The sequence below is a fragment of the Manis pentadactyla genome, chromosome 4 (genome assembly GCF_030020395.1).
Source record: "Manis pentadactyla isolate mManPen7 chromosome 4, mManPen7.hap1, whole genome shotgun sequence".
Classification (NCBI taxonomy): Eukaryota; Metazoa; Chordata; class Mammalia; order Pholidota; family Manidae; genus Manis; species Manis pentadactyla.
The window spans coordinates 43026269-43050178 of NC_080022.1; the positions used below are offsets into that span (position 1 = coordinate 43026269).

A 23910-nucleotide genomic window follows, 5' to 3' on the forward strand; every position below is an offset into this window, starting at 1 on the left:
TTGTCTCCATCTTACTTGGAGAAGCTCCGCCTTGGAGCACCGGGTCCTTCCCCGCCCCCTTCTCATCTCCTTTTTAATTTAACAAATGTCACGGAATGACCTGTGGGTGTAAATTTGCTTTGAGGATTAGGGCCTGGACAAGAAATCAGGGAGAGACAAAGCCCTGAGCGTGGGAGGCGGGCCCGGGGCTTGGCTCTGGCCCTTGCCTCACTGCGGGCTGCCTCTGCTGCCCCCAGCCTGCCAGGGAGGCCGGGGCTCCTGCGCTTACTCCACAGAGCAGAGGAAAGAGCTGGGGCCTCAAAGTACTGGCTGGGTGGACTTGGGCAAGTCACTCAACCTCTCTGAGCCTCAGTGGCCTCCTTTGCACAAATCAGAAAGTGTCAGTACCTGCCTCCTAAGGCTGCTGTGGGGATGAGATGAATTAATGCATACAGAGAGCAGGGCACCTCACCAGGCACACGGGAAACACCGGACAGGCACCAGCTGTCATCAGAACAGTTAGAACTATGATCAGAGTCCTCAGGAAAATAGAGGGGGAGGCCTGGAGGATGTACTGTGGCTGCCCCTGGGCAGAAGGGCTGCTTCTAGCCCTTGGTCCTGCAGGAGCAGGCTCAAACCTGCAAGAGGCCTGTGAAGAAAGCCCCAGAATGGGTCTCCAGAAACCAGTGACAGGAAAGCCCTGGCTGGTTCAGGAGCCCCCGAGGGCGCAGCACAATGTGGGTCTAGGGCTGTGTTCCGCAGACTGCCTCACTGGTGCCTCCCACCCTCCCAACAAGGAGGACCTGATGGAGAAGCTAAGGCCCTGGGGCAGGACTCACTGCAGGCAGCCTGGGACTCATCCGAGCCGTCGGGGCACTCCTCCTCGCCATCACACTGCCATCGCTCGGGGATGCAGTGGCCGTTGTCACAGGTGAAGTCGCTGTCCGAACAGGTCCTCTTGGCTGCAGGGCAAGGAGAGCAGCGTGAGGAGCCCTGTGGGCACCGAGGTTTCCCCACCGGGGCTACGGGGGGGCTGGGACACGGTCTGGAAGCAGGACCGCAGGACCTCCCACAGCCCCACTAGGCCAGAGGGGGCCCCGCCGACCAAGAGGACAGGAGAGAAACACTCACTCATTCAACACATGTGCACTGAGCACCAGGTGGACACCGGCGACACCTGGCCTTGCCCTCCAAGTTCAGGAACTCAAGTCCAACAAGACAGACAGGATCCACCCACCAACGGAATGCCTGTTCCCCTGCCACCACCTCTATGAAGCCTTCCCTGATCACTGACAGCAGGTGCCTCAGCCCCTTCCTCCGGTGCTCAGTCCTTTTACCGGGCTGTCCTGCTCCCTGCACCCAGAGAGAAGCCCAGACCCTTTCTGCCAGCACCAGGGAGCTGGAGATACAGATCCTTAACAGCAAACAATTACTTTGTGGCAAGACATGTTCTGTTCAGAATGGTGGGAAAGGCATCTACTGGGGGAGATGCCCAAATCAGTCTCTGCCACCCAAGGTACTTACAGCCTGGAACACAGGCCTCTGAGGGGTGAGTTTGAATCCCGGTGCTGCCTCTCTCTGTCTGGGTGCCCTTGGGCATAGTACTTAGCCTCTGAGCTTGTTTTCTTATCTATATAATGGGGAGAAGAAAACAAAAGGCTCTGAGGAGTATCAAGTTACACTGTCTGAAGCACGGGCAACAGAGATCCTGGCACACAGCAGATGGGGTCGGCAGCAGTCGTTTTTACGGTCTGAGTCTTAGAAGCAAAGGAAATGTGTATTCTGTGCCCTCAGGGGTCGTATGTAGCTGGCTGAGATCTCACAGCTGGTAGCAAAACTGGGGCAAGATCGCAGGGACCAACACAGTTTGCGTTCCTCCCCAGCCCCGCATTGGCCTGACGTGCCTCCAGTGTCAGATTCGGCACAGGACCCAACTCAGGGCAGGTCACAGTCAGGGCACTGAACCAAAGGGGGATGTAGGTGCCCAGCCCCTGTGCCCACACCTCCAGGGCTGAGGCTCACCTGCTCTCTGGGAAGCTCCTTCCCAGTGGCCAGCCTTGGAGGACACATCCTCCCACAGACACTCTGGCTGCCTCTGGGGCCATCATGTAACTGCTCTCCCTGCCCTAAGCCACTTAGCAAGGATCTGGGGACAGGCACCTGAATCCATTCCATTCTGCCTTTCAATGGAAACCTTGCAAGTACATCCATGTTCAAAGATGAGTTTTCTTCTCACTTTCCTTAGAAGAATACCTCTGTCTGTGCAGGGTTAAAGAAACCAGAGGAATCGGAGTCCACCTACAGATGGGGGACCTAAAACCCAGAGTAGGAAAGGGGTTGGCCCAGGAAACACAGCAAAGCAGGGATCACTACCAGCTCTCCTGCCTCCCAGCACAGGCCCCGGAGCAGCCTTCCCCAAGCCCTGCACCAAGGGATAACTGTGGGCAATAGATACCAGTACCTTTTGGTAGATCACTGCCCATAATCATCTGACAGTAAGTACAGTTATGAACCACAGCACCTGGGGCAGTTCCTAACATGAGCACCAGAGTATCCCACAAGAAGCTCAGCATCCAAAAAAGAAACGTATATATCTTAGCATTTTCTTTTTCCTTTTCTAACATTCTCAGAGTGTGTTCTGTGTGCCCAGCTCAGTGCAAGGTATATCACCAGGAAATCCCATGACAAATGGCCCATTATGTCCCCACTTGACACATAGGAAATCCAGACCCCGGGTGTTAAGTTCCATGCCCGAGGTCGCATCTGGGTGGGAGCAGGGCCGCAATTTGATCTAACAGTCAGACACCCCTCTTCCCCACCATGGCTCTCCAAATGAAATGTTCAGCAATATCAGATGTGTAAGAAAAGCCCCAAAGGAGGTTCTTTGGAAGAATCCAAGGAAGTTTCAGTTCTACAGTCAGTGAGCTTGCATCTGTGCCAGGCTCTGCACCAAGCACACAGAAGAGAAATCAGTGTGGCCGGTCCCCAGGAGCTCAGCTGAGTGCATGACCAGGCAGACCTCTGAAGACCAAGGGAGGCTAGACGAAGAAGGTGTTAGAGGGGCTCTGTCACCGGGCACAGGCCAGCTACACACTCTCCAAAGACCCTTTTCTCCCTGACATTCTGGGAGCCCGGGAAGGAGCTGGGCTCCTCACGGTGTGCCAAGCCCTGGGAGGTGCTGGGCAAAGAGGCCAGAGCAGCCGCAGGCACCACAGGGCCCTGCTGGGCAGCCTCAGGGCTGGATGTCCCACAGTGGGGGTTAAGGAACTGAGTTCACTGTCAGGGCCAGTTTGGGCATTTTCCACCCTGGGTCTGGTCTGGACCTTTTTCTCAGGATCCCAGTGAGAACTCGTTATTAATCCCATGTTACAGAAGAGAAAACAAAGGCTCAGAGAGTCAGGGTGGGAGACGGCAAGAAGAGGAATTTTAATTTCATGTGTCAGCTGCCAAAACTTGGACTCTTTCCACTAAGGCCCACAGCTACCTCAGTATTAACAGGATATGATCGAGGATCCCAGAGAGGCAAATGCAGTAAGACCAGGGAAATGTCTCTCTGGCCCCAGGGCCACAGGACAAGGCAATGGGGCAATCAGCCATTTAGCCTGGAGGCACCTGCATGAAGGGTCCCCTGAAATGTGCCCAGAAACATGCAGCAAAATGAACCTGGGCCGGTGACAACTTATGCTCTTCCAACGGACTGCCTTGGGGAAACTGAGGCAGCTTGGTCACTATTGGGTTGGGGACTCGTCTAAACCACCTTAGTGGGCCCCTGTCTGAAGTGTAACCACAGGGAAGGATTTGGAGTCAGTGCTGAGACTGAATGTTGGCATGGCCACCTCCTCTCTAGGAGGCCTTAGGCAAAGTCCTGTCTCCTTGGGGCAAGTGGGGCTGGTGGCTTTCCTAGGCAGCACTGCCACCAGGACTAAAGGCTAAAGGCTCTCCCAGTGGACCCCAGTGAGCATCCCAGTGTCCGCTCATTCAGTGTCATGAGCCCCAAAGCCCCTCACCAAGAGTCTACGTTAGCCCTGCCAAGAGATGAGGGCTGAGTGGTCTTTCAAGGCTGTCGGGGCAAGCCATGCCAGACCCCTGCTCTGCTGGCACTGGCAGCCTTGGCTCCAGCTCCCAGGGTGATACCCCAGCTGGGCTTGAGGCTGTGGCTCCCTGCTTACAGGGATTTATTTCCTTCATGCCAGTCTGCCCCCTGGACAATGCCCACCTCTGTGAGTCCCTGTATTCCACAGCCCAGGAGCAGTACATAGTCATCCAGGGTCTGCGACATCATAATCTGGTGCCATGGCAACAGAAGGGCTGCCACAAAAGACTTGGGATTCCAGAGGTGGGGTGGGGGGAGCCAAGCCCCGGGCAGAGTAGGAGAGAATGGGAAGCGCAGGACAAAGGAAGCAGGCACTGCTATTTACAACAAGAATGCAGGCTGAGGACAGCATCGGACAGTCCACAGTCAGTCAAACTCTGCTCTGCCATTTGTGGGCTGTGTGACATCTTGCAGGTGACACAACTTCTCTGAGCTTCACTTTGTTCATCTGTATTCAAGGATACTATCCCTGCTTCTCCAAACACACTCAGTTGTTGTGAGGAGAAAATGAGCTAAGGAAGGCACCAGGCTTTATAAACAGAGAGGCATAGAGGTGCAAGTTTGAGGCATGTAAAGTCAGCAGCTCTAGCCGCTATGTGTGTGACATTGGGCCTGCCTCCCTGTCTGGAAAGGGAAGTGTGGTGCTGACTGAATCTTAAGCCCTGCTCAAGGCCCAGAGTCTATGATCTTGTGAAATTATTGTGATCACTCAGCACCTCCCAGCTTCCCCACCTCTGGAGGCGTCCTTCCCTGAGACAATAATGCATCCTTCACACTGCTGTTCCCCTCCCACGCTCATCCAGCAGCCCTAGTGCAGACAGGGGGCTTCAAAACAAAGATTAGTCAGAACTGCCAGGTGGCGAGCTCGGTGTGGCTTCCTCTTGGCAATCACAATGCTCTCTCATGTCAGAGCCCAGGGGCTTGAAGGCCCCTGTACAGCTCTCCCATTCTATAAGCCAGAAAACCAGGCCCCAGAGAGAAGTGGCTTCTCAAAGTCATAGCACGTGTCTGTGAAGGGCTGCATCTGAATCTCGGTATTCTGACTTTTGGTCCCACTGTGTGGCCAGGAAGCCAGGGGAGCGCCATCTAACCTGGTCCAGGAATCAAGGAAGACTTCGTGGAGGAGGAGACTATGATCAAGGAAGAGGAGTGAGCCAAGGGGCAGGAGTGAGGAGAGCTATAAAGGGCACTCCGGGGAGAGGGATAGCGGGGCCTGGGGCGTGGAGGACCCAGCAGAATGGCAATTTGGGCCTGGGGAGGAGATAAGTGGCCGGGGACCTGGCAGTCCCACTAGACCAGGGGCCAGCTCGCCCTGCCTGGCATCAAGCTGCCCCTCAGAGGCTCAGTGCAGGGGCCTGGCTCTCCCCGAGCTCACCCATGGACTGACCCAGCTTTGCTAAGCAGCTGACAAAACCCGTGGCTCAAAGCTGCCAGGGTTTCCTTCAGGATTTGGTGAGACTGTGCAAGACAGACAAGAAAGAGGTAGAGGGTGTGACAGACAGCAGGGGTGGCCATCTCCCCAGACGTTTGGGATAAGACATTATTTCCTGCCTTGGAGATGCATGAGGCCCACTGGCTTACTAAGGGCCCTGAGAAGGCCTACAGTAAAGATACCAAATTGACTCTGTTTCCTCCAGCACTTTCCAAATTTGCTTAACCAAGGAACTTTTCTGGATGCCATGCCTATTAATTCCCCAAGAAAAAGTGGCCCAAGGAAACACAGCTGTAGTGCAAGCCCCAAATCCTACGTATAGAACATGAGGCCCAGAGATGGCGAGGCCTGTGGCCCCCAGCAGAGGCTGGTACCTAATCTCTCTCTCTGTGCCAGCTCCATCAAGCCTTGAAAAACGGGAAATGGTGTTCACAGAGCCCCTGGCCCCAAGCGGAGCTGAGGGGACTCCACTGGGAGACCCTAGTCCTCAGAGCAGGGACTTGTCCAGAGAAAAGCCAGGGAGGGGGATTGAAACCAGGCCACATGAGACAGGGAGATGAGAGAGAGATCTGAGAGGTAGCCTCAGGTTTCTACAGATTGGTGAGAGGTCCCAAGGAATATTCTCTGAAGGCAGAGCAGAGACTCACTGGCAAGATGGATTCTAGCTCAATATTGTTGCTGAGGCACCTGGGCAGGTCCTTTCCCCTCTCAGGGCAGCTGAGAGATGGAACGAGCAATGATTACAGCCCCCACCTTGAAGCCCGCAGAAGGGCCTCGTCTGTTCCCATTTCCTCTCCCAGGCCTGGAGCAGCACTGGCTGGCCTGGCTCCTGCAGCCCAGCCCTAAGGCAGCTGGGCCACTTGTACTGGGGTTGGAGAGATGAAAGGGCTGTTCCCCCCACAGCTACCCTTCTGCAGAGCCCGCCAGGTCCTGGCATTGCCAAGACAACCCTGCCAGCAGAATGAGGATCCGGGGTGGGGGCAGGGGGCATGCCAGCCCGCCCCTGGCCTACTAACCTGGCAGGCAGATTTAAATGACAGCCCAGGAAGCTACTATTAAACTGTCACCGCAGTCAACAGGACGACAGACCCCGAGTGTTCTCTGGCTGCAGCAACAACGCAGCAGGAGTAGGGTGGGGGGAGAGGGCCCAGAGCAACTGCCCCCACCGCCCGGGGGCCCCGTCCGCCTGTCCATTCACCCACCGGCCCGAGTCACCCTTGCAGGCTGTGGCAGGTCCTGGCTGAAACTGTGGCACAGTGCAGGGCCTGAAAAACTTTATTCTTTATTTTTAAGCAGAGGAAGACTTTTTCCAAGTGAAACTCTGACATATAAAACATAAAACTAGAACTGTGCTACTGAAAGTGGGGTGAGGGGGACCCCATCAGCTGGTTCCCCACTACCTCCGACAACCCTGGAAGGGCCACGGAGCCCGGGGCTCACGGCCCAACAGCAGCAACTTGGGGCTCAGCGGCAGGGGGCTCAAGCCCAGACCTCCCCCACATGGTTGCTCTTCCTAAGAGTGCTTGGTTTGAAGATCCTGGGGGTCTGACACAACATTCAGAACAGCCTCCAGGGGTTTAAGGTTCTAATTCTCCACGGACCCAAGGTTCTTAGACTGTACCACTCCGATCTGCTCTCCCTCGGGCCCACGGCGGGACTCCGGGACAGTCACTGTGTGGATCACACATGCCGATGAGCCACGGGCTGCCCCGAGCCCACCTCTGAGAGGGGCTGTGTCTCTGAGTCCAAGCGTCCACACGCTGACAGTCAGACTCAAGGTTCTTGGTGGTGCCAAAAGGAAAATGGTTCCCACAGTGTCCGGACACCCACAGAGCATGGTAGGCAGGGCCCAGCTCGCAGCTTTGTGTGGCTCAGCGGGTTCTGTGGCCCAGGCCACCACCACCATTCATCAGCAGGTGACATCTGAGTCTGCTTTCTCCCCCACCCTCCCATCCCACCTGGGGAGAAAGAGGAAATGAAGCAGGAGAGGGTGGTAGGGGGAGGGGTGGGCATGTGAAGGGTTTGAGGGATATGGAAGAATGAGGGGTGAGGTGGGGGGGCACCACTGGGGTGAGGGTATCTTTGCTTTTAAAGTGGGTAGAGTTTCCCTCACAATGTTCCAGGTTCCCTCCTCTTCCCCCTACCCATTGCACTCAAGAATTACACATTTTAACCAGTCCAGATCATAAGACAAAACAAAAACAAAAAAGACAAGGTGTGGAAATGAAGTTTGGAGGGCTGGGACGGGTAGGGGAGAGCAGATGGGAGGCAGTAGCAGCCTTCCCGGAGGTGGCAGCCTTCCCGGAGGTGGCAGCACTTGGCTAGGCGAGACTCCCAGGCTGGATGAGGGGCACGGGGTGTCAGGGTCAGGCAGTGTCCTGTGGCTGTGGCAGAGGTCACAGATGTCAGTCCATGAGCTGCCCGTCCTACTTTGCCCCATATCTCCACAGTGCCCTCAGCTGGGAGTTCTTAGAGGGGTGTGCTATCCACTAGATGAGGGCAGAGATGAGCCCCAGAAGGACTTTAATGAGGCTTTCCGGCCAGGCTTTGAACCACGGCCCTCTCTCCCTGGTCCAGGGCTTTTTCCTCAATGTCCTCAGTCTGAGTGTCCACCTGGACCCACACCAGTGCTTCCCCATCGTTGCCTTCATATCCATGCTGCCCTCACACTGCCTCACGCAGGGCCTGACACCAAGCAGGTACTCGAGAGCACCCATAGCCCCACACCTCCAGCAGGCCCTGTCACCTCTTCCCATTCTGGATCTCAGTTTCCTCATGTGAACAAATCCTTAGGACCCCTCCCTCCAGCTGGCATTCGGGGTCTCTGACTCTCCAACACAGGTGTGTTGTGGTTCATGGTGCTACCCTCCAACAGGGTCACCTGGGGCTTCCCGCAGCCAAGTCCCTCCTCCAGGCCCCAGCACATCCCAGCTGCTCTTGGATGCTGCCTGACCCCGACCCCACTGCCACCAAGGGAGGCCCAAGCCCTTGCCGGGGTATGTGGGACTCCCCGTCGCCACAGCCAAGACGAGCGTCTCCAAGGCACAGACGACAAAGAGGCCTTCCTGTCGCAGTGATTTGTGGATGCAGGAGGTATTGAGCCAGAGACAGCTGGTGGGCGGGGGGAAGACGGGAGTGGGGGAGAGGTGGGTGGGATCAGCAGGGGTCTCTGGCTGGCGCCTGCAAAAGGATCAAACATCATGCACATGGGGGGCTGCTTAGATGAACAAGCAGCAAACAGAGGAGACGGCCACTCCCCTGCCCACCCCCCAGGCTCAGACCAGTCCCACTCTGGACTGGGTCCTCTCACTTGGCACTGGGGTTTTGGGTTCCAAGGAAAGAGGGAAACTGAGGGCATCCTCAGAGTAGAAGCCTCCAGAAGGCAGGAGCCCTGTCTGGCTTCCAGTCACACACTGCGCCTCCATCAGGCAGGGAGCTCCAGGCTGGCTCCAATGGGGACTCAGCCTCCTCGCGCCAGGGGACCTTCCTGTGTAATCCCAGCCAGGCCACCTGGGTCGGGGGTCCACAGCTCTGCCTCTCTCGGGCAGGCCTTGGAGCTTCCCAAGGACCTCCACCTCCCGGCCCTATTCTGCTGCCAGCCACTGGACAGAAGGGAGAGCAGCTCTTCTGCCTTCTCTTCTGAGGAAAAGGCCCCAGAGCCCATTCCAGCCAGGCGCTGATGCAAATACTTTCATCAGTTAGCCTGGTAGGTGAAGTGCTTCCCAAGGGGAAACCCACTGGGCCATCCTGGTGACAAATGGGCAGCAGCATCCTGTTACTGGGAGATCCATCTCTTGGGGCTGGGCCTGTGGCCTCTCTGGGGCACCCCCATGTGCTGGCCCAGGGCTTCTTGCCCAGGAGTGGGTGCAAACTCTGCAATCTCGAGCCCGCCCACCGGCCATCCAGGGAGTCTCTGCCCACCTGAGTGCCCAGTAGGAGGCTCGAAGGTCAGGGAATCACTCAAAGCTGCTGAGGCCTGTGCCAGGGAGGCTGCTGGGTTTCACTTGGAGAGAGAGGTTAAGGTTATTTTACTAGAAATGGGGTTAGCATTGGGTTATCTGCCACCTCTGGCCTGGCTTGTGTGTCTCTACTGTGTGACCTTGTGTATGTCCTTTGCCTTCTCTGTGCCTTCTCTCTTACTTCATGATGACTTAAGTTCCTTTCCATTTGATGTATGGTGTACAAGATCAAGAATGAGACTGACAAGAGGGAGCAAACTGCGGCCCAGCCAACAGGCCCTCCCACTTCACCCCTGTGGTTCTAGCTGGTGGGGGGTGTCCAGAGCCAATAGCCATTTATATGCTGAAGGACTGTGGAAAGCCATCTTTCCTTGTCCTGCTGAGTTCCCATCTCCCCTAGAATATGACCAAGTCTCTTAGTAGAAACATTACGCTGCCCTACTAACTCCCCCGGCTACCAGCGCTTCCCATGTCCGCTCAGCGCTCATGAGAACCACAGCTTTCCCCCGGCTGCTTTTCCTTACGCAGCTCTCCCAGGCAGGAGCTGCTGCCTCCACCTCCGCCTGGCAAAGCTCTCCCCACCCGCAATGCCAGCTTAACATCAGCTGCTGGTAGTGTCTGGAGCCACCCCCCACCTCCAGTTAGGCAGAAGTGGAGCACCAGCCCAGGGCCTGCCAGGCCCAGTGCACCAATGGGGAGCATTAACAAGCTCGATTCCCACGGGGTGCTTATTTTGCCTCCATATTTGTGGCAGGCCAGACCTGGGCAGTGCCCACAGTGAGCCTCTTCGGGCTGCGCCCACCCTGGCTAGTGCCGAGGTGAAGGTCTGCAGCCCTGCTGGACAGCACCCGACTCCCTGCTGATGGCCTGGGGGGCCAGGAGCTCTCTGCCAGACAGGAGCCAGCTCTGTAAGTCATCCTAACAGCTTAGCGAGCCGGAGACACACAGCTCAGCTGCCACCGTGCAACAGGCTGCAGGGAGGTGCAAACTCTTTCCCGCCACATATGAAGCCAGGGCTTTGGCTGTGAGAAAGGCCTTCACAGGGCTTCTCTGGGGCAGTTCCACAAACCTACGCCTGGTTGGGGAGGCCAGGGGGAGCCTCTGGGTAGTGTGGGCCTTGGAGCCCCTGGACACTACTCCAGGCTGCCCCTGACTTCTGGGGTGACCTTGGACAAGTCCCTTGTCCTCCCCATGCCTCAGTCTCCTTGTCTAGAAGTGGGTGGAGAAAGGAGTCAGGTTTTCCCTGTGCACCGTTCATGGCCTGCCTTGGGTGCTTCATCGGGTCAGGAGTGGCAGGGACAGACGGAGGTCCTCTAGGTGTGTGGCCAGGGCTGAGTTTCATCTGCCTTCTCTATCTGCTTTTCAGACCTACCTTTTCCTTCTGGATCAAACAAGATTTCTCAGGGTGGGCTTCCCTGGCCCCACTGCTGCTGGCCAAACTCAACCCTTATTTGAGGCCCAACTTAAAGGCTCCCCGCGTTGGGGATGGGGGCAGCAGGTGCACTCCTGAGGACAGCAGAGCACACACATGGCTTAGGGTAGGTACCCCGAGGACAGAGGGGAAGGGCTCTGAAGGCAGGGGCCACAGGAGAGCAGCAGCTCAGAGACGAGGAACTGAAGGACTATCGGACGGACAAGGAGACCATGTGGACGGAAACTCAGCAGGGCCCAGAGGAAACCAGCAGACCTGGGATCCTGAATGGATGCAGCGCTAAGTGACAGGTTTGCGACCCCAACCCCAGTCCCTCTGCTTGACTCTTCACAGCAGCCCTACGAGGTGGGGGCTGTCACCCACTTTATGAGATAAGAATGCATTGCCCTTGAAAGGCAATGGACTGTCCCAAGGTCACATAGCTCAAGGCAGGAGCAGAACCCAGGTTGTCTAGTCCATGATGCTCTTCAAAGAAAAAGACGAGTGTGGTCCTTCCCTCACAGTTTACAGCCAAGCCAAGGAGCCAAGAACTTAGACATAAAAGCCACAACACAGACACGATAAGATGGGCCTGATGAGAACTGAAGGTGGTGGGGTCACTGTGGGCCTTCAGAGAGTCCTCTCTCCCCTGTGCCTCTGTGCCCCCAGCTGAAAGCAAGGCCACTGAGCTCAGGGGCCTCCGAGCCCTCCCCAGCACCCCTCTCTGTGGCTGACTGCCGGCAGGGAGAGGGGCAGAGCTGAGAGACTTTGAGTTGGTCCTCAAAGAAAGGGTGAGTTTGGTCAGCAGCAGTGGAGCCAGGGAAGCCCACCCTGAGAAATTTAGTTTGATGCAGAAGGAAAATGTAGATCCTAAAAACAGATGGAGAAGGCAGTTTCTTTTTTGGCTTCTTGGTGCATTTGGAAAGAAATGGGATCTATTCTCTGCATCAGCCAGGGGTTGGTTCCAATGGGGAAGCATGAGCCACAACCTCGCCAGGCAGCAGATTCCTGGGAGGAATGGTCATGGGCCCCTCATCGCATTGACTACCTCTGGCTGCTTAGGTCCTACTCAACTCCAGGAGGCGGACAGCCTGTGGCTGCACCAGCAGCAAGCAACTCAGGATCCTGGAAGCCCCAGTATGACTACAGGTGAGTTACTTAATCTCCCAGAACCTCAGTTTCCCCACCTATAAAACAGGGCTAGCAATAACTACACTCCTCAGGGGACAAGTGTGAAAGAAAGATAACTGTAGATGTTGAAATTACATGGTGAATTGTACAGCCTACAAAGGCGAGGGAATGCTTGTCAATGATCGGTTTATTTCTTACCTTCACCCCCACCACTTTCCTGGACTTTGGAGGAGAGCTGGGTTGCCTTTCTGCTGGAATGGGAGATGGCTGGGGCCAATTGGACAAGGGGCTTGGCTCTGAAGAGAAAAGCCACTGGGTGTCCTGAGGTGTGGGGGGTGGCCAGTGCAGAGGGGGCAATGTTGGGGGTACACCAAAGGAGCCAGTTGGGGCTGTAGGCAGAACACACCTGGACATCTGTCCTGGAAGCCATCTTGTCCAGCCCTTGCATTTCATACCTGGGGAAACTGAGGCCAGAGAAGATCAGGGCTGGCCTGAGGTCATCCTCCCAAGGCAGCCTCACAAAGTAATTATATTGTCTCCCAAAACCCAGTCATAGAGGAGAACTGCAGCTTAAGAGGTCACAGAATTGTAAAATGGCCTTAGAATCACAGAACAGAATCTTCAATTCCAGGAGAGGGTCTCAGAATCTTCAAGCACACCGTTTGGACATACTTTGACCCAAATGGCCCAGTGTTAGGACCATGGGTTCACAGAATCTTTCCAATTTTGAAATCACAGATTATTAAACTCATAGGCAGAGGACAGAACTCTAAAGGCTTCAGATCACAGACTCTAATCCAGGCACCAGGGGTAGCAAAGGCCTGCTACTCCCTCCCACCAGTGTAGGAATCCTCTGTTCCCACCACTGACATATGGCCACTCCACCCCCTTGAATGCTCTCAGCGACAGGGGACTCAGCAGCTGTGCCGGCTGGAGACTGGACGCGTTCCTTCCTCTTGAACAGGGAGGGAAATAAGTTCTCAACAGGAGATCCCGACTTCATACAAATGGATTTTTCACCCCTCCTTGTTCTTTGGCTCTGGTCAGAGAGATTCCTAGGGGAGTGGAAAGGAGCCAAGAGCTGCCGCAGAATGACTTTGACCAGCAGACAGGCTGGTAATAGGTTTCGACGGGGAAAAAGGAAGGAGAGGGGAGATTAATTCCATCTTGGTATGCGATAAAGTAAATTAAGGCATAATCCTGAGGAGGCAGCAGTTCTATTAACCTGTGTAGAATACCAATTACTTCAGGCTTCTCAAAATTGCTAGAAATAAAGAGAAAATCCCAAATGCAAATGTGACTGTGGCCAGGACTCATCTGGATGAGGCTGTTTGCTCTGGCACCCTAATGATGGGGATGAGGGAAAATTTCCCATTCCCTGGGAGACGGCCCTGCCAGAGTTGAGGAAGAGAGAAGGGCCCATGGGTTGCCACTGGACCGCCTGCCCAGTGCTTAGGTCAGAGGGGGTCTCCAGGCCCCCCGCCGGGCCTTCGGGGCTTCCCCTTGCCCAGCGCCCACTCTAAGTCCTGTGTTCTGAGGGGGAACCTGGGAGGGCAGAGCTTCTGATGACCTCTGTTCTAACTGGAAAGTCTGAGGTCTGCTGATAGAAGCCCAAAGAATCAAGTAAGGGGCCTGTTGTGAGCAAGGTGCCCCGCCAGGTAGCCCTGCAGTTAGGTGAGGCCTTCAGAGGTGGCCAGGTCTCAGGTGCTGGTTCTGCTGGGGGCACAGGGCTCTGGCAGATACCACCCACATATCTGAGGCCAGCCATGGGGCAGGCAGCATGGGCAGAGTTAATGGCCTTGGGCCACAGCTGTGTGATCTCAGGCAGGTTACTTGACCTGTCAGAGCCTGTGTTTTTCTTCTCTAAAACTGTGATGATGAATCCTGACTTGCAGGGTAGCTGGCTGTGAGATCACGCCTGTCAGTGCCTGACACAGGGCTTGGCACTTAGAAAATATTCAGTGATGGAAGTTCCTCCTAACTTTTTTCAGTAATTCTCCTACTCCCAAGCTTTGTACATAGCAGGCCCTGGGAAGTTTTTGTTCTAATTGTTAAAAGGCATCGGGAGGCCTGGCCTCTGTCTTCCTGGTTCTTCCTAATTTGGTTTTTCCACATGTAAAGTAGAAGGGCTGTTCCCTGGAGAAAACAGCCCAGGAGGTGTGGCCAGGCAGCCAGCTGGACTCACAGGACAGACTCTTTCAGAAGTGGAGCCCCCATCGAACCCTGATGATAACCCTGAGAGGGGCAGAGCCAAGACTGGCCCCTTAGGTGCACAGGTGGTGAGCGGAGGTCACAAGGAGGCCCAGCCACCAACAGTCCCCACCACCTTCACCCCTGCCCCCACACTAGTCTCTCCTGAGCCCCGCAGAGAGCCAGGGTCCTCTAGGCGGGGCCTCTCCTCCACCCTTGTGCATGGGCCAAGCAGAGGAGAGCTGTGTGGGGGACGGGACAAGTCCCCAGCTGTCAAGCCCCTGGGAGGCTGGGAGGCCAGGTGTCCCATGGGCACATCTTCCTCCTCCTTTGGGAGTTGCCCCGCTCTACTGGAAAGCCTTGCATGGCCCCACGTGGGATCTCACGACCTCTGCAGAGGCTTCTTCTGGCCACAGCCTCACCACCCTGTGTTGCTGTCACTCAACTATCTTTCCCACTGGACTAGCAGCTCATTGGAGGCTAAGGTCTGCATGGTGGACCCCACAGGGATGCTTAGGGAATGTGTGCTGCATGAAGGAATGAATGAACAATGTGCAATCTTGAGACTTGGGTATTTTCTATCTACACAGAATTTACAGCCTAAGATACAAATCATGTTTACCAGCCAGCATTCTGCATATATAGTAAAAAACAATCATCATTAAAACATCGCTTCAAAAATCCTTTATTCTTGCATAATGACCTGGAGCTTCAGGGGGTCCCATATTCCCCAGTTGGTTGGCACCCCCACATCCTTCCCCTCAGGTACAGGAACCACCTCTGTGTCCCCTGTCTCTCTTTCCAAAGACATAGCAGTGCAGTACCCAGAACAGAGCTAGGGGCCAGGAGACCCGCGTTCCAGCCCCAGCTATACCCCTGAGCTAGTGTGGCCTTGAGCAAGCCACTCTCCCTTTCCCTTTCTGGGCCTCAGCGTCACCACCTACTGGATGAAGGTGGGCCTCCTTGTTCTCTGAGTGCTCTTCTTGCTCTAGTTCACTGCCATGAGCCGCATGGGAAGACTTCAGATAGAACGCAATGCCAGGACCCAGGCAGACAATTCTGGAGAAAGGCCTACTGCCTGAAAGGCTGGACCTGCTCCTCAGGGAACTCTGGGAGCATGTGGCCCTGATCATAATGTGAAGGCCACCAATGCACCTTGAGGCTTACAAATCCCTTTGCATATGCTTTTTCACTGACTTCTTACAACCATCCCAGGAGGCTCAGAAAAGGACAGGATAGGCCCAGGTCCCACAGCAAGTCAGTGGACCATCCGTTTGCATTCTGACACCATCACCCTGGGCCAGGCCAGTGACCCAGCTGCATCCTCCACAAAATGGGAAGGACAAAGGTCTACAGTGCAAGGCCTGACCTTGCGCCCTGAACAACCCTGAGAAATGGGGGTGCTACTCTCTCAGGAACCTCTCTGAGCCATCATGAAAATCCAGCAACATAAAAGATGCCAAAAGCATGAGGTGCTGGCCAGGGCAAAGCCCACTGGAGCAGAAAGAGCACTGCACAAGGAGCCCCAGAGCCTCACCTCCAGTACTGGCCCCTCTGCACACTGGCTTTGTGCTTGGGCAGGCCTGGTTTCTCCATCCGTCAACGGGACAAGAATCCCACCCTGCCCACACCCTGCAGGCCAGCTGGGCACTTGCCAAACCTCTCCTCATCCCACCTGTGCACAGCCTACGTGTCTGTGGCTACCACCTCAGCCAGAAGGGGTCAAGAGGCTGCTTCCCCTCTGCACACAGCCCAGCTTGACTCACAGCCTCAGAATGCCAGGCCTGGGCTCAGAAGTGTGCTCAGGCAGACCATCGGGTGTGCGCACGCAGCATGCGTGCAGATGGGCACACATGCACAGAGAGGCACACACCTCCCACTTGCACACTCAGATGTGCACCACGTGCTGAACACACTCAGACACACAGGCCAAACTATGCACACACTGTAGCACATGAACCACACAGCCACACATGCACAGGTGGCTTCATATGACACTCACACACTACACACAAGGAGGCATTGATTTTCCTGCCTCTCTTGTAACAGCCAGATGGTGGGATTCTCCCAGAGGGCTACCATTTAATGCTCCAATTAATTAAAAAAAAATTCTCAGTACCCAGAGCCTGGGTTTGTTCCAAATGTCCCAGGCATGGCCCAGTCTGAAGTCAAGGAGGGAAGCAGATCCTTGGGGAGGGGGTGTGGGGCCAGGCGTCCAGGGAGAGGGAGGGACTCCCCTGTACCTTCACCTGAAAGGTTGATACCTAGCCTAGCAAGGGGGGTTGGGCTTCCGGGCCATCTGCGCAGATTGGGGCCTGTTCCTGGTTCCTAGAGCACTTCCTGACCTAGGGCAGGTAGAGACCCCACCGGGGCGTCTCTGGCAGGGCTGTCTGGGCCAGCCTGCACACCGCAGCGGACCGGGAGCCCGGTCCCTCGGAGCTGCCGAGGCTCCTGGAATACTGCACTGCAGTTCTGGGGGCTCACATCCAGATCCAAATCTATCCTACTGCATGACGTCAGGGCGCTGTGGGTGTGAACACAGCAGAGCCACCACAGTGTGCTGTGTGCAGTGGCGGAGGAGAAAAGACAAAGGGCCAGTCTGGAGGGACTCAAGATGCTCCCTACCCTCTGCTCATGGGCCTCCAGTGAGGGAGCGCTCACTAGGGCTCTCCGCAGGCAGCCTGCTCAGACTGGACCCGAGTCTATTCTCACCCAGATCTCCTGGCAAGCCTGCCCACTCTCTGGGTCATGGGGCCCCAGAGGTTCAGGCTGGCAGGAATCGTGCAGCACTCGTCCTCCAGACCTTTCCCTCTGCCTTTCTTGGGGGTTGCGATCTTTGCTGCTGAGTGTTTGGGAAAACGCAGCAATAAATTTACCGCCTCACTTATGAGTAATTTGCTGTCAGGAGCTCTGTGTAAGCTAAGGACTGAATTAACAAGGCTTAATTAACATTAATGTTGTGACACATCTCAAACCAGAGACGGAAATTCCCCATCCTCATAGCCCAGGCCCTTGCCTGCCGCCTCCCTGCTCATGTGGGAGGTGAGGCCCAGGGAGGGCTCCCGGAGCTGCTGACGGACGTGACCGGGGGCTGCTCTTTCCCAGGATTAGGAGGGATTTGGGATCTGGGGGCTGGAGGCTTGTAGGAGATCACAGGAAGCCAGGAGCCTCCACAACCTCAATTCCAAAGGAGCTTTCAGGCTAAGGCCTTCACCCTGCCTGGCACAGCCGCAAACGCATGGGCCTCAGAGTCCCAGGGACCAGGGTTCAAATCTGCCTCTCACATGCTGAGGGAACTTGGGGGAGTTGCCCCACCCCTCTGAGCCCCACCATCTCCATCAGCAAAGGGACGGGACAAATGCCCCTCACAGGGCCATCAGAGGACTTAAAAGGTCATGTATGGAGAGCAGAGGAGCTCGGAGATCATTTCCCTGCCTCACTCTGAGCGTAAGAGTGAACCTATGGAGTGGTTACCGTGCTCATCAGACTCAGTCCTCCCAATATCCCTTGAGGAAGGGACTGTGCAATCCCACTCTACAGAGTGGCCCACCAAGGCACTCAGAGGGGAGGTGATTTGCTCAAGGTCACACAGACAGCAGGATAAGCAGACCACAGCCACCTACCACACTCACTGGAGAGCCCCTGGAAGGAGCCAGAGGGCCACGGTGGGAGGAAAGGCCGGGCAGTGGGGGCCATGCTGGGGTGGGCACAGGGCCTGACAGTGGTGATTATGGAATTAATCTGTGAATGGTGGAGGAAGTGGAGAAGTGTGTCCCACCAGAGAGGCCCAGGTACCTGTTTTTAACCACTGGGACTTACTAAGCTGTCCCCGAGTGCCCAGCCTGTGTCAGGCTCTGGGGATGAAATAAATGCACCCCTGGTTCTCAAGATCGGTATAGCCTTCTACTGTCAGCTTTCCCCCAGGGCACCCAACCCAGCCCTGGCACAGGGCGGGCATACTGTAATTTATCATTAATGATCTCCATTCTTAATATTAATGTGGAGGACATCTCAGACCAGAACCAACTTCAAGGAACAGCAGGATGGAGGCCCAGCTCCCACCCACCTACCCCAACACCTCAGGCCCCCAGCCATCACCCAGGTCACTGAACAGGACAGGCCATGTTCAAATCCTTGGGCTCTACCCAGGAGCACACCCACACCCTGGGCTCCAGAAGGGGCTCTGGGCCCAAGTCCCCAGGTCTCACCCAAGTTGGAATCTCGGTGTCAATGATCTGTCTGGGAATTGCGTGCACAGAGGAAGGGGGACAGGGCAGGGGCAGATCTACCCTCCAGAGTATGACGCTGTGAAGCCCCATGTACCCCCAAGCCCTGCCACAATGCCCTGCTTCAGCCTCCCCACCCCCAGCCCACCCCAACTCACACACTAGCCATATGACCTTGAGGAAGCCACTCATTACTGTTGCCTCATGTCTCTCCTCTGTAAGATGGGCAATAAAAACAGTCCCTATCTCATGGGACCAATGTGAGGAGCAAATGAGATACTGCCTGGCATGGAGTGAGGGCTCAGTAATGACAGCTCTGCTTGCTGCCAACCTGACATCAGCGCAGGGCAGACACAGCCCTGTGAAGGGCGGGCAAGGGGAGCTAGGTGGGCTTGAGGGTGCCTCCAGTCCCTCCAGGGCTGCTCTAAGGCAGCAGGCTCAGCCAGGGGGCTCTGCATGGCACCTGTGATGGCCCTGGGATCCACAAGGCCTCTCAGTTCAGAATCAGAAAGAACTTTGGTTTTGGAAATAGAAAAAACTGTCTTATAAAGAAGTGAGGCCTCTGTCCCAAGAGGTATGCAAGCAGAGGATCCATCCATTCATTTAATAAGGGCTCAATGCGCACCTCGTGCGCTGGACCCTGGGGGGGTTGGGAAAGAGCATGAGACCCAGTCCTGCCTGAGGGAAGCCATACTCTAAAAAGGTAAGGGAAGTTGGTGGTGCCGCCCCCACCCCAGTCAGGCCTGCCCACCCCTGTAAATGTGCTGGAGCCTGGAGAAAAAGCAAGGGGCCCTTCCTTTGCCACGAAGGGGGCTTAGGAAATACCCAGGGCAACCTACAGAGGGGCTGAGCTCTGGCCAAGAAGACATGAAGCTGGGCCCCACCTAGTTTGAGCACCCCAGGACCTCCTGGTGTCCATGCTCTCCTTGCCCTGGTCCACCTTGCCCACAGCTCAGTGCCAGCCCCTAGGGCCCCTGCCCGCCCTGACACCCAGGGAGGGGTACAGAGGAGGTGTCCGTGGAGGGGGACCCTACTGGCAGCAGGTGTAGAGGAGGAGGAGGTGGCTGTCTCAGCTTAAACAGGGACAGGGGCAAGGGCAGGGCCAGTCCCAGGCAGGTGGTGGGCTCACTCCTGCCCATTTTCCTGCCCACCAGCATCTACAGCCCCCCACCCCCAACCACGGTTCCTGAGAAGAAGGCTCCAAGGAGGCCCAGCAGCCAGACCACCAGCTGCTGCCCCTTCCCCATACAAACCCTGGCCACAAAGCACCCTCCTCCCAGCTCTGCCCGCCTGCGGTGACAGCCTCTTGGCACCAGCTCTCCCCTTCCCTCCATCTGTCAGGATTCGGTGCAGACAGACTGTGAGAACCACAAGGGGAAGCAGGGCTTTACTTGGAACCACCCCCCCACCCTCCCCACCTCCCCAGCCCTCCCCCCCTGCCCCATGTCCTCTCTCCTCCTCCTCCTCCCACTGATGGAGACATTGACAGTGTGGGGGAAGGGAGGGGAGAGGACCAGCCAGCCAGGGACCCCCACCTACTGGTAACCACCGCACAGCATGGCTACCCATTTGTCTTCATCCTTTACTTTCTCCCTGTCCCTTAGGGAGTTGGAACCCTGTGGGACTGTGGGCTCAGTGTCCCCTCTGTACAACTGGTGCAGTAAATCCGAACAGGCCCACCCGCAAGGGATACTAGGAGCCCAGGGGCAATACGTGGGAAGGGCTTTGTAAACGTAGAGCCTTGTGCAAGGCAAATGTTTGGTGTCCCCAGCTTCTTCCTATTTAATGTGGGAATGGATCTGACATAAAGATCCCAGTGCTGCCATTGGCTTGAGAGTAGTGAGGCCAGAACGGGACATGAACAGACAGGAAAAAGCCTGAAAGAATATAGATGGCAGCAGGAATGCAAAGCAGGGCTATCGGGGTAAATGATCCTCAGAGGGTAGTGTGAGGAGAGCAGGGCAAAGCTGGGGAAACTGAGGCCCAGAGATAGCAGTCACATGGCTGTGTTAGAGGCAGGACAGAACAACGGCCTGGCCTCCCGGCCCGTCCTCACCGGCACCCCAACTGGGATGCTCAGCCCCGGCTTCTCCAGGCCTTTAGTTGGATCTGTTTCTCTTTGAATTCTCCCAAAACGTGGGGGGGGAAAATTGGCTTTGTTCTTTGTTTTAAAGTGAGCCCTGCCTAACTGGCAGTGACCCCACAAGTAATATAAGGGAAGCCCTTTGCAGACCTGGGGGTGCAGCAGGGGTTGCAAGCTGCAGGCAGATGGGCCAAGTGTCCTGCTTGATACGGGACTTCTAGATTTCAAACCAGGACAGTTCCAAGCAGAGCCAACACGATGGTCAACCATGTGGAAGTAGGCACTTGGCAGCACCAAAGTGCTGGGCAAATGAGGGGCAGGCATTTTTACTGAAGAGCAAGCAGAACCCCTGCTCACTCCTTACCCCTGTGAGGCTGGGCCCAAGGCCCCCAATGCCTAGGGAATAGGAAGTTCTGCTCTAGCTGAGGTCTTGGGGTCCCTTGGAGCCATGCCTGAGCCCAACCACAGTACAGGTGTGCTCAAGGGAAAGGGGAGGGGCTTGGGTCCTCCCCGCCTTTCACAGCCAAGTAAACTTAAGGTTCAGAAAAGGGAAGCCAACTGCCGAAGGTTGCACAGAGTTAGGTGGCCAACGCTCAGAAGACAGGGCCTGCTTTTCCATCTACAGATCCTCTCCAGCTCCTGGCAGGATGCTGGCACAGAACAGGGCTCCCGTGAACACTGGAGCTTGGACTCAAAGTCCCCAGTCCACACCAGTGCTTCCCTGAGAATCACAGAACCACCGCACCCAGCAGGTTCAGCATGGGGAGTGGAAACGCAGCGCAGGGTGGTGGGGGCACAGGGCATATGCAAAGCTGGAGAGAGCCCGGCCTCTCACTCCTCCAAAGGCTCAGGCCAGGTCCCCCTGCCTCATCCTAGGCCTTGTGATCGGGGTGAACTGAAGACTTTTAACCAGACCATAACAGACTAGAGTGGCCAGGAAGGAGATGGAGAGAAGCACAGGGATGGGGAGCCCAGAGGAGTCCCCGACCCACCGGGGAAAGGCTTCCTGGGAATTGTGACTCCTGAGGTAAAGGGGGTTGGCCAAGCAGAGGCAGGGCCCTCCGGGCAGCAGGAACTGCATGTGAGAGTATGATGCCCCTGTGCCACTAATTTTGAGTATAGCTGGAGCTCAGAGTTGTAGGGCTTGTGGAAAAGTGGGTGGTGAGGTCTGGGGCTGGAGTAAGGCCAGGTGTGTGCAAGGTCTTGAAGGGCCCTGAATGTCAGTCAAGCAGGCGTGATCCCATGGGTGGTGAATGTCACAGCAGGATGCTGGGTAAGCACAGGACAGAGCTCAGCATGCACAGGAGCTCTCAGCTGCAGGCAGAGAGGGGAGATCAGGTTGGCACTGTTGCAGTGTCCAGGGAGGCCACGGCAGCAGGGGGAAGGGCCTGGGCAGGCAGGTGGCAGGGGAGGACTTATTGGTGAGGAGACAGGGGCTGCCATGACTCCCAGGTTCCTAACAGAGGCCTCGGTGATGCCCATGCAGTGGACTGGTCTTAAGGGCAGGAGAGCTTCATCCACAGCCCCGCAGTGTCTGCGTGTGGGCCACAGGCAATCGCAGGGTCTGGACACTGCCACTCTGCTGACCAGGAGATAAAGCTGTCTATAGAGATGTCACCTTTACCTCTAGGCAGAGTGTATCTGTCTTTGCCCTCTGCTTCCCTAGGAGGCAGGCCGCAGTTACAGGAGGCAGCCAGTGGTCACAGAGACTGAGAGCGTGCGGTCCAGTGAGTCCTGAGAAACAGTGGTCCAGGAGGGGAGTGGGCCTTATCCAAGGCCACACAGCACACCAGCTGTCACAGACCAGGAAAGGACACTGAGAAGGCTTGGGTACAGACAGGGCTTGGTGGGGGGGTGGGGAATCTCTTTCTAGAAATAGACCTAGAAATAGAGCTGAGACCAGAGGTAGTCAGGAGAGTTCCAGGAGGCAGATCTGGGATTTTCTAATGGGGACAGAAGAAACTATTTGGTGAGTTAGTGAGCTCCCTGTCCCTGGATGTATTCAAGTTGAAGCTGGACATGCCCCACTGCACACCCACTACTGAGGGGTTTCCTGCATTGGGGCGGGGGTAGGGAGGCCGCTGCTCCGGCTCCAAGACCACAAGACTCACTCAGTCATTCAACACATGTTCACCAAGGCCTGCTCTGTGCCAGGCCAGGGACAGCAGGCAGTGCGGGTGTGTGGAGCAGACCCAGAGAAACCCTGCTATCAACCTTCCCCACCCCACTGTGGGGGGGTGAGGCCAGAGCTGGGCAGGGGACAGAGGACAGAGGCCCTGGCTGCCCACACTCAATGTTACCAGTCTGTACCCTTCCCTCTAACAGATGGAGCTCCCTTATCTTCCTAGGCACATTTGGGGCACAGGGACAAGGGCTGGGCTGGGCAAGACACAATGCAACCTCTTCCTGCACCCCATCCTTCCTGGAGGTCCCTGAGGTGCTGGACTCATTTCCTAAATGAGGTCCCTGGAAGGACTCTTCCTAATTAAATTAGTACAGTAAGTATGGCCTGGGGCCACAGGGGAGAAGGGGATACAAAAGAGACATCTTGGGGGTACCCCAAGATGGGAGGGGACATTCCACCCAACAGTACAGCAACAGAACATGGGGAGGGATTTCTGAAGGGCAGATGGGAGATGGAGGTTCAGAGGGGGTCAGAATAAGCCTAGCAAATCATGACTTGAGTACTCCCCGCACTACTTTTAGTGTTTTTTGTAAATAAATTCACATAATCCTCCAGGATCTTGAAAGTTAGGCATTGATGGCTCCATCTTACAGGTACAGCAAGTGGGCAAAGAGGTGAAGTAACAGGCCCAGGGTCCCCCAGCTAGGAAGCAGTGGTAGGGACTTGACCTCAGGAAGCCTGGTTAGAGGCCCTGCGGTTATCTGTGTCACAGCGGAGCCTTTCATGGATGAGGAAGTGCACACAGGAGCAGTCAGAGGTAGAAGGGCCTTGGAGGGGCTCTTCACATCGATGGCTCCCACCAGGCAAAGGTTTATAGTCAAGCCTGGACAGGAGCCAGAGAATCTGAATTTCAAAAGCTACCCAAAATAACTCAAACTCCTGATCCAGTCCTAACTCCTTCCCAGTAAAGGCAGAGAGACTAAGTCACAGAGAGGGGCACAGACTAGTCCAGGTCACTCAGCCAAGTCAGTGACAAGGTGAGGCTACGTGGTTCCTGGTGTGGTGGGCTGAGAGCTTGGGTGGATTGGCTCTTAATGGAGTTAAGTTAACCAAAAGAAACAAGGGCTCAGGCCTCTGTTCCCAGGGAGAGGGCTCAGCACAGATTTGCATGTGTGGGAGAGACCGAAGGCCAGGGAGAGGGAGGGCGAGGAGGGGACAGAGAGCAGGGCTGCAACCGCACAGGCTGGCAGACCCTCATGCCCTGCTGTGGCCCAACAACTG

At 56.0% G+C, this 23910-nt stretch overlaps 1 protein-coding gene across 10 annotated transcripts in view; it reads right to left on the minus strand.

Annotated features, from left to right (window-relative positions):
* Nucleotides 1-23910, minus strand: part of LRP8 (LDL receptor related protein 8) — a 75615-nt gene that overhangs the window by 39032 nt on the left and 12673 nt on the right. For 9 of the 10 annotated variants that reach the window (XM_036892855.2, XM_036892858.2, XM_036892857.2 and 6 more), the window contains exon 3: nucleotides 819-941. The exons of the other annotated variant lie outside the window; for it this stretch is intronic. In XM_036892855.2, coding sequence (XP_036748750.2) covers nucleotides 819-941 — 123 coding nt within the window. The remainder of the gene's footprint in view (nucleotides 1-818; nucleotides 942-23910) is intronic. 10 annotated transcript variants of the gene reach the window in all.